Source organism: Aegilops tauschii, chromosome 5 (genome assembly GCF_002575655.3).
Source record: "Aegilops tauschii subsp. strangulata cultivar AL8/78 chromosome 5, Aet v6.0, whole genome shotgun sequence".
Lineage (NCBI taxonomy): Eukaryota > Viridiplantae > Streptophyta > Magnoliopsida > Poales > Poaceae > Aegilops > Aegilops tauschii.
The window spans coordinates 23,812,403-23,822,720 of NC_053039.3; the positions used below are offsets into that span (position 1 = coordinate 23,812,403).

The window sequence follows — 10,318 nt, forward strand, 5'->3', positions numbered from 1 at the left end:
GGCGGCTTCTAAATCGTGTGCATGTGGTGCACGCTTTAGGTTTGATGCACCGGCTGTAGTTTCCGATATGTTATGTGAATGGATCGATGATGACGCCGGTTTTAGATATGGGGTGTGAGATCACTCCACATTATCGAGTTTGTATGTAGAAGTGATTGCTTCAGATGACTTGATGTATATTATTGTTAGACTTTTGTTAAATAATTAATAAAGATGGTTGTATACATGATGCAGAGGTCGGGGTATTAACCTCCTTTTCTAAAATAGGAAAAGAAATCTCCTTACTATGGGGGTCTAAGAAACGCAGTTACAGGGTGGTAATCGAATTTACCGCTCGGCATCCAAAACCTTGCTTCTATCCCACTCTCCGTGCTATCTAATAATGGCAGACATGTACCGTGGGATCTCATATATAGACACATAGTTCCTCCTCTTGCACACCGACTAATTAACGTAGTGGTGACAAGCATTCCCATGTTACACTCTTGGCCTTTTTGCCTCTCAATTTCCTATTGAAATGGAAGGTATCGGAAATTTTCCAACAATATATAGCCCAGCTAAGACAACCACACGGGAGAATGGTACTTCACATCTGCCTTGTATATCTACAGACAGACACATAGCCGGTAGCCTTCGTGGAAAATGTGCTTCAAACTATCACCACATATAAATGCAGTTTGTACAAGTGCATGCTCTTTGTTAGATAAGCAATCACTTGACTGAATCTCAACTTGTTCGTAGTTACCTCCCACATAAGCGTTTTGATGATTAATCTATCAGCAGCCAGTCATGCTGACAAGATGACGACGAGTCCACGAGATCGTATTGTATAATCGTACGTACTTACTTTAAATATTAACCTGTGATACAAATTAGTTAATCATGCAACCATATATGCCTGCTCTCTGCAGCCAAAATTAAGAAGAAAAAGTAAAATACAATACAAATCACGCGTAAAACATGGCTGCAGCACCAGCCACCAGCAGAGGCGCGAAGCCGTTGCCCGTCGCCACCATCCTCAGCCTCAGTCTTGTTGCGGGCGCCGAGTTGAAGAACAGCGGCCCGTTATTGTACCCAGGACCGCCGTTGTACCCGAAGCCTCCGCAGCATCCGCCGAAGAAGCCCTGGTCTCCGTTGAACCCGCCGAGGCCGCCGCCGGGCACCGTCTGCCCGCCGTATCCACCGCCGAAGCCGAGGCCTTCCGCGCCGGGAATTGTCTCGGGTACCGGCACGGGCAGCGGGATTTTCTTGGACGCCGTGGCCATCGCTGGCGTCGCCGGTGTGGCTGCGGGTGTGGGAGCCGGTGAACCAAGCGGCACACTTGCGGCAGGTCGGACGGGTACGTTGTCTGCGCTTGCCGCTGCCGTGGTCGGCTGAGGCACCATCGTGTCAGCGGAGCATGGTTGAAGTGAGCACATCCACGACGTGGCCAGAACGAGCGCCACCAGTGCGAGGCTCCATGGGTACATGCGGTTGTGAGCCATAGAGTAGGTGATGTACGTTGGCGACGGAGAAGGAGATGCTAGTGTACCGATGATTTATGGAGTGAAGTTGGTGGGCAAACTAGGAGAGGAAAGAAGACGTACGTGGGGAGGATAGGCTACTTCAACTAACACGTCGCTTTAGTATGCTCGGCTCGTGGAGTCAAAATTCAGCTGAGAAAGCAGAGTGGTGGCACGCAATTCAGTACTTCACTACAGAACTAGGCAGACGCTTAAAGCAGGAAAAATGAACATTGTGGATGCTGTAAAGACAACCACGTAGAAATCAGCCACCTCACATTTTCCTTGTTCATCAACCGGGTCGAGGTCTTGTTCGGCATAACCAGTAGGCCTGTGCACTTGATCTTCTTACCTGTATGCATGCAAAGAATTTATACGAGTGCGTGCTTTTGTTAATTAATTAGTTAATCAACCAGATGTCTCAAAATCTACTTGTTCATTCGTCCCACATAAGAGTTGAGACTTTTTATATTGTTTAGTCGTCGGATTTTTTGGGTCACTTTTAGCACTTTTTCCGGCACTTTAACTTTGTGTAAGTTTTTTTTTCTTTAAAAAATGATTCAGATTTGTTATCAAAGATCAGCAGAAGTACAAACCATCTCGAACATAATAAAATTACATTGAGATTCCAAGACCCCGAAACAAACAGTACTGCCGCCAGAGTGAGCTGCCGACGCGCCACTGTCGCCGCTCCCCTACTGGAGCCGGCTTGACCTTATCGTCTTCGTGCACGTGCCTCTAAGGACCAGCGTCCTGCAGACGCAGTCGTCGTCGTTGAACCCTTGCATAGATATGAAGCACCTGACACAAATCTCGCCACACGATGAGAAACCCTAACCTCGCCGCCCCGAAGAGACGGCAGGAATCTACACCAGAGCTCCGTCGACTACGTCCAGACAGACATACTCAAAGAGGATCGGAGCCCGGAAAATAAACTTGAGGAAGTAGTGCCGCGATCCGCCCGAGCACCGCATATGCGAGGACTAAAAAACTCAAACCTAAACTACGGCTGCACCGGGATTTCACTCCCCACCACCGGCCACCCGAGCACCGCACCTGCGAGGACTAAAAAACTCTAACCTAAACTACGGATGCACCGGGATTCCCCTCCCCACCACCCGCTGCCGGAGCGGCATGCAGAGGGGAGGCGAATCCATGGGCTCGCCGGTGAAGTTTGTAGAGAAGCGTTTGCCCTTAGCTGTGTGTAAGTTGCCTGGTCATTAAATTTTGGCAACATAATTTTCTGATCGCAGATTATTTTTCCATGATTGGCGATGTTTTTTTTTATCCTTATATTGTTTCATGGCTTTTTGGAAGAATTTTTTACTTGCCCCTTATGGGGTAATTCTATTTTCCTATTGGGCTGGAAGCCCGTTATCCATTGCCTTTTTTTAATGTTTGTACGTATTTTTGCTTTTATTTTCTTTATGGATATTTTTAGGATGTTGGGTGAGTGTACATGTATACACGCAAGTACTATAAAATATGTGTGGATAGAATGCTAGAGACAGGAAATTACGTGCTTTTTGCTTATTTTCCGCATATTACCAAAATTGTAATTTCAGTACAAATTGTGTGCAAATTTTTAAAGCTTTTCAATTTTTTTTGAAGAATAATACCATTGCCACTAATTCATTTTGTTAGGAAACTTTATTATTTTGATTTTGTTTAAGTTTTTTTTTGCACTTTTCGTTAATGATAATATCTATGGCACTAATTCATTCCATCTTAGGAAACTTTTTTTTTTTGAAAGTTTCATTATTATAGGATTATTTTTAATATTAAAAAAACCCCATTTTAGTGCAAATATTGTTATTATTTTTTATTTCATTCTTCATAAAGGGTAACAACAATGACACTAACTCTTATTTCCTTAGAAACTGAATTATTTTGAGTAATACTAATTTCACTAATTTATTCACTAGCGGCCGCCCGGGGCGGAGCTATTGGTGGCGGCAGTCCAAATCCGGCAGCGGCAATGGCCAGGTGGGATATGGCACTAGGGGCGCCCGGGGCGGAGCCAGTGGTGGGACACGAGCTAGTGGTGGCGGCGTCCAAATCGGGCGGTGCATTATGGGTTGGAGTGTTGTGAGGGGAGCCATGACATTTTACTCGGCCGCCTCAAGACCACGTATTCTTACTCCTCCGCATGGCAGAGGAGTAAAAAATTTACTCTAACCGATTTAGGCCCTGTTTGTTTCAGCTTTACTTAGATTTTAATCACATATAGATTTGCTTCATTGGCAAAAATCAGCTTCACCACCAAAATACACTTTGAGGTGCTTCAGGAAATTGCACTCAAAATTGCCCAAATCCAAATTCAACTTCACTGGTAAAGCTGATTACAAATAGCTGTTTGTTTCAGATTCCAGAGTCAGCTTCTCTAGCAAAGCTGAATCCGGTCACAGAATCCGAAACAAATGGGGCCTTAGAACTTCGACTAGGTCCGGTTTATAGGAGTAAACTCAAAATTTTACTCTTGTATAGGGTATCGGCTAGAGATGCCCTTACGTGGAGAGGCGGTGTGAAACAGAATAGAAGATCACAAACAAGTAAAGACGTGCGTACGTGTATATATGTTGTAGCTAGCAGCATGGGGCATGCCGTATGCATGTGGTACGTCGACGTACGGGTCTTTACCAAACCACATGCAACATCGTGTAGGTACCTACCGTTGAATTTTGAAGTATTACATAGAACTTGCATGTGTATGTCTAAGTTATACTCAATGTTCTAGTAGGTCGTATGGTATATTCTTATGATCGTACTTTAAATTTCAAGTATTAACTGCCTGTGATACATGTCAGTTGATGCAAACATATATGCATGCCCCTTCCCAAAAAAATAATAAAAACTAGTACAATACAAATCACACATAAAACATGGCCGCAGCACCAGCAACCAGCAGAGCCGCGAGGCCATTTCCGGTCGCCATGCTCCTCATGCCCAATCTTCTCGCCGGCGCCGAGTTGAAGAACAGCGGCCCGTTATTGTAGCCGAGCCCACCGTTGTACCCGAACCCTCCGCAGCATCCGAAGCCGCCCTGGCCACCGTTGAACCCGCTGCTGCCGAATCCAAGGCCTTCTGCGCTGGGAAGAGTCTCGGGCACCGGCACCGGCAGCGCCGACACCACCTCTGCTGCCGGCTCGACCACGTCTGGTGGCGCCAACGGGATCTTCTTGGAATTCGTGGCCGTGGCTTGCGTCGCCACTGCACCGGCTGCGGGTACGGCGACTGTTGAACTTACCGGCGCACCTGCAGCAGCTGGGACGGGTACGCTGTCTCCGCTTGCCGCTGCTGTGCCTTTGGTTGGCACCGTCGTGTCGGCGGAGCACGGCGTCCATGCTGCTGCCATGACAAGTGCGAGCACGGCGAGGATCCGTGGGTACATGAGCTTGCGTGCCATCGTGGAGGGATGTAGGTTGGCGATGGAGAAGAAGATGCTAGTGTGCTGATGATTTATAGCCTGAAGTTGGTGGGAAAATAGATGTGACAAGATTACGTGGGGGTGGATAGGCGGCTCCATCTAACACGATCACTTTAGAATGCTTGGCTCGTGGAGTCAAAACTCAGCTGAGAAAGCAGAGTCTAGTGGCAGTCAATTCACTTGAGCAAAAGTACGTCTTCGTCTTAGCCTTTTTCATCTGTGTCTGTATGTTGGTGAGCAAATCCGAGAAACAAAATACATGCATACCTACCAGCACGACCAAGCTTTTTTTTCGTGGAGATGGCCGATGGGGTTTGTTGGTATCAGATGTATCTGCGCATGCATGGCTGCATCTATGACTCGGCGGTGTAAAATGAGCTTTAGCTCAGCGGTTAGGCATAAGGTGGTGCAGACTAATCACCCGGGTTTAATTTTTAAAATTAACAGGTGATACACAACCTAATTACCACTCATCAGAACAAAATATCGGTACTCATAAAAATATTATTTGAGGATCATGCTTGGTGTGCAGTGGGTCTGCACTTCAAGATAAAAATCATGACACTCATACAGAAAAGACGGTGTGCATCAATGTTAAGCGTACACTAGTAGGAAAAGGGGCTTTTACCCCGGTTCATAAGGGCCTTTAGTCCTGGTTCAGGAACCGGGACTAAAGGGTCGTTACTAATGCCCTAGCCCTTTAGTCCCGGTTCTTACACAAACCAGGACTAAAGGCCGTCCACGTGGCCGGTGCGGGGAGCCCAGGCAGGAGGGCCTTTGGTCCCGGTTGGTGCCACCAACCGGGACCAATAGGCATCCACGCGTCAGCACTTGGCAGGAGCTGAGGTTTTTGTTTTTTTTTTTTTTGAAAGGGGGGAGGGGGGGTTTGGGGGTTTTGGGGGGTTAATTTAGGTTGTTATTAGGTAGCTATTAGAGAGAAGTGTCCTCTCTTATATCTCCGTGCTTGGTTTACCAACGCTACGTACTGCTATGCCTAAACATGGCTTAGATTGAAGTGAAGGCAACATGTGGTGCATGTCGAAAGTAATACTAATCCGGACTTGATCAAGTTTGGATTGTACTACTTTCGACACGCACCACATGCATGTTGCCTTCACTTCAATCCAATCCATGTTCATTTCACCCGCTGATATATAATAACTCTTCATGCGCGCATCATGCATCATCATATATAATAACAAGTCCTACTAATCATCATCATACAACTTCTACTCGTTATTAATAACAAGTCATACGATCATCATCCTCACAGTCATCGAACCCCTACTTAATTGTTCTTAGCACATGATCATTAGTATTAGGTAGGACCGAAATACCCTCTTTAAGGTAAAATAGCATAAAACAATATAGACCCCGACTCTCCATTATGGAGAATGGAGATCATCCTGTCTCCAATTCTTGCGCCTCGCTTCCTTTTGCTTCCAAGAAGCTCCTTGCGACTGTCCATACATTTTTTCCATTCTTTGATTTGCATGTTTCCACTTCTTTTAGAAATCCGGTATGGACAGTTGAGATTCGTAGGATGACCTGGTTGTATATTCAAAACATCAAGCCTACCATTCTGATACATCAAATGAGGCACACAATCCTCTGGGATTATCTGTTGAAAAACATAGTAATAACTTCATAGTTAGCAATGATAATGCACTAGTTTTAGAACTATGCAAAATATGCACGGATGTCGTAATAGTAAGAAATCTTACCAGGGTATCTCCATAGTAGTTACCGTAGTTCACCACGTGCACTCGTGGCACGTATGGAGGACCATAATGATGAGGAGTTTGATTGTAGATATTGTAGTTCTCAATATCAGTACAAAATCCGACCAGATGAGTTTTCTCCTTATAAGTTAACTCAGAGCCATCGGTGTAGTATGTTCTGTCTACCATGTTCCGCACATTGTTTGAACAATCAAAATAAGCTGTCAATGAAAATAAGCTGTCAACTATTTTGAAATGAACAATATAAATTAGCTAATAACTATGTTTGAGAAACTCACATAGCGGTAGAATTGGAGGCGTATCAACAAGGACCCAAATGTCCATATTGTCTTGCTCGATGTCAGGATCACCAAGATCCATGGTGACAAGCATACCCTCATCAAAACCATACATCTTGCAAAATACTTCCCAATTTTTGCAACCAAAATGGGTTACGCTCTCAGAATTATACATCTTTACTTCAAAATCTATATCATGATTGGTCCTTAGGTGAATTTTCTTTGTTTCCATACTTTCATGGTCTTCAAAACCCATCCTCTCCAAGACGTAGCGTCTTGCATGGCATGGGATAAGCTAGCCGAATTGTAAAAGATGAAAAGTACACGTTAAAATAGTTGAAGTCGTGCTTAATTACGAAAAAATAACACTTGTCGTCGTTGCGTACCGTTTCAACATCGAACGTCTCCTCCAGCTTAATACTGAAGCGCCGATCTTCGTCCAGGTGAGGCCTGTCGCACTGACCTCGGTCTTCGTGGCACCAGTCGCACTCCCCCGGGAGACTTTCGTCGTCCGAGTACGACATTTCCTATGTTCATATATAATTCAAATATTAAACATCTACAATTAAATATATGTACTAAAAAACCTAAGTTAGATCATTATTATTCATCACGGGTTGACTATCGGTTTGTCGAGTCTTTTCTTGAAAACTCTCAGCTCACGTGGTGTATACATTCGACCGTTGGTGATGGTCGCTCCTCCCTTTGTCCCCATGTGCATTACACCAAAATGTCTAGCTAGCACACGGGAACAAAGGAGAAGCGACCCCCACGACAACAGTCGGGATTCTTCGTCCTCTCATATATATATGGTGGAACTCTCCCTCACTGATTCCTCTCTGACATTTGCGACCGTCGGTGATGGTAGCTCCTCCTTTCGTTCTCGAGTGCATTACACCAAATTGTCTAGCACACGGGAACGAAGGAGAAGCTACCCCCACGACAACAGTCGGGATTCTTCGTCCTCTCATATATGGTGGAGACTCGACAGACTTATAGTCAACCCGAAATATCGTTTAATTATCTTTCTAAAAGAGGATTTGGCTGGTCTCACCTCGATGTCGGAGGGGGCGGTGACGGGGACGATGGCGGGGATGATGGAGGGGCCGGGGGGGCTCCTAGATTTCTGTGAAAACAAAAACCCTATAAGCTATCAACTAATCATAGTGCTCTCCAATTTTAGCATTCAAATTAGGATCGGAGTAGTTTTCCACTTTGAGCATTCAATAAGCAAAATCAAATCACAAAATAAAGTAGTATTCAAATTAGGATGCATTCAATTATAAGCAAAACTACATCATCTCCATGCGTCCGTACATCGCCGAATATTATCACTAATACACCTCGAATACTATCATACATATAGCATCGCTAGTACAGCTAGAACAGTAGCGCCCGACGGACATCGGCGCGGGCGGTGGACACCCAAAGGGACGGAACCATCACAGGATCATAGCTCCAGTGAGATCCCTGAAGAACCTGCCAGGTATTGTCGAACCTGCCCTCCAATGCAACCATGTAGTGACGGACGTGCTGGTCCTCCTCGCTGACACGGTGACGTACCTCCTCCGCGGTGTCCGGAAGCCTCGGCACCGTCACTGGCCCACGCGAGCGCCACCAAACAAGGATCGGGTCAACGACGGGCTGGTTCCTCACCAACCTACGCCCACCGGAAGGTAGCACCTCCCAAAACCAGCCCGGCGGAGCCCAGTCCCGGACATGGCCCCTCTGATCAAGCCGGCCTCCTCCGCCGAGTCGACGACGAGGATGCGGGAATAATTGCTTTAACTAAAAAAACAAACTAGTTCTATTAATTTCCTTACTATAAATAGAATAAAGTAGTACTTACTACAAATAAACTAGCTAGTTTAACTAGTTCTATTATTTTTCTAACTAATTCTATTAAACACTTTCTAAGTAGTACTTACTAAAAGTTATCGGGGAGGGGGGTACATATATCGACAACGACATACCCGATAAAAAATAAGAAGAGGAAGAAGAAGAAAAAAAAGAGGAGAAGAAGAAAGGAATAGAGGAGGAGATCGAAGAAAAAAAAGAAAAAAAGAGGAGAAGAAGAAGGAATAGAGGAGAAGAAGAAAAAATAGAATAATAAATTATTCTATTTCTTCTTCTTCTCCTCTATTTCTTCTTCTTCTGCTCTTTTTTTCTTCTTTTTCATCTTCTTATTTATTTCTCCTCTACTTCCTCTCCTCTTCTTCTTATTCTTCTTCTTCTTCTCCTTCTTCCTCTTCTTATTTTCCTTTTTTCTCTCCTTCTTTTTCTTCTAAATATGAACATACATAAATGACTTCTAAATATGAAAAATCTAAACTACACATCTAAATTAATACATCTAAATTACAACAACTAAATTAACTACACATCTAACTACACATCTAACTACACTTCTAAATATGAAAAATCTAAACTACACATCTAAATTAACTAAATCTAAACTAAATTAACTACACATCTAAATTACAACAGCTAGGGGGCGCGGCGGCCATTACAGGGAGGAGGAGGAGGGGATCGGGGCGCCGCTCACAGGGTGGCGGAGGGCGGCGACGGTGACGTATACGGGGCGACGGCTCGGGGGCGCGCGGTGGAGGCCGACGGCGACTGCGGCGGGGGGGGGGGGGGGGGGGGCGGAGGACGACGGCGACGGGAGATGGCGTGGGCTCGGGGGCACGGGCGACGGCGACGACGACGGGGCAGCCTGGCGGCGTAGATCGATATCGAGCTCGCGGCGTCGTCGGGCGGGGGACACTGGCGATGGAAATCAGAAAATTTCCAAAGTGCTACTTATATAGCAAAGGCTTTGGTCCCGGTTGGTGGCTCCAACCGGAACCAATACCCACCCTTTGGTCCCGGTTAGTGCCACCAACCGGGACTAAAGGCCTCTTTTCACCAGCGCAAAGGGCGGGAAGCAGAGGGATTTGGTCCCGGTTGGTGGCACCAACCGGGACCAAAGGGAAGCATTGGTTCCGGTTGGAGCCACCAACCGGGACTAATGTGCTGGCGCGGTGCGGTGGGAAGTTTAGTCCCACCTCGCTAGCTGAGAGAGCTCAGCACCTGTTTATAAGCTGCGCTGCAGCTCAGGTGCTGAGCTCCTCTCTGATATGCAGGCATTATACATGCCTACCTCTGTCATTGCCATGTTGGGCCTATTGGGCCTGCGGGCCTGCATCCTGGCCCATGTGCAGATGGGTTTCTAGTCGTATGCAGGCTGTGTGGCCCATTAGGCGGCATTTTTTTATTTTTTCCAGTATTTTTTTGTTTTTTGAATTATTTATTTTCTTTTGATTTTTGCTTTATTTTTATATTCTTTTTGCTTTTAGCTCAGAATAATTATAAACTTTCTGTTAATCC

The 10,318-nt window shown here is 45.7% G+C and overlaps 1 protein-coding gene across 1 annotated transcript; it reads right to left on the bottom strand.

Moving 5' to 3' along the window:
- Window positions 1–670: 670 nt before the first annotated feature.
- On the bottom strand, window positions 671–4,918 carry LOC109776470 (uncharacterized). The gene is made up of 3 exons (XM_073498748.1): window positions 4,378–4,918; window positions 4,071–4,170; window positions 671–1,522 (listed from the first exon to the last, which is right to left on the bottom strand). The coding sequence occupies exons 1-3, from the start codon at window positions 4,906–4,908 to the stop codon at window positions 948–950; spliced, it is 1,206 nt and encodes a 401-aa protein (XP_073354849.1). The 5' UTR covers window positions 4,909–4,918; the 3' UTR covers window positions 671–947.
- Between the last annotated feature and the right edge of the window lie 5,400 nt (window positions 4,919–10,318).

Excerpts from the sequence above, each read along its gene's own strand:
- LOC109776470 (XM_073498748.1), bottom strand. The coding sequence starts at position 4,908 with ATGGCACGCAAGCTCATGTACCCACGGATCCTCGCCGTGCTCGCACTT. Across the intron at positions 4,171-4,377 it reads GTGCTGCGGCCATGTTTTAT|GTACCTACACGATGTTGCAT; the intron begins GTGTGATTTGTA and ends ATTCAACGGTAG. Across the intron at positions 1,523-4,070 it reads TAGCTACAACATATATACAC|CATCTCCTTCTCCGTCGCCA; the intron begins GTACGCACGTCT and ends TCGGTACACTAG.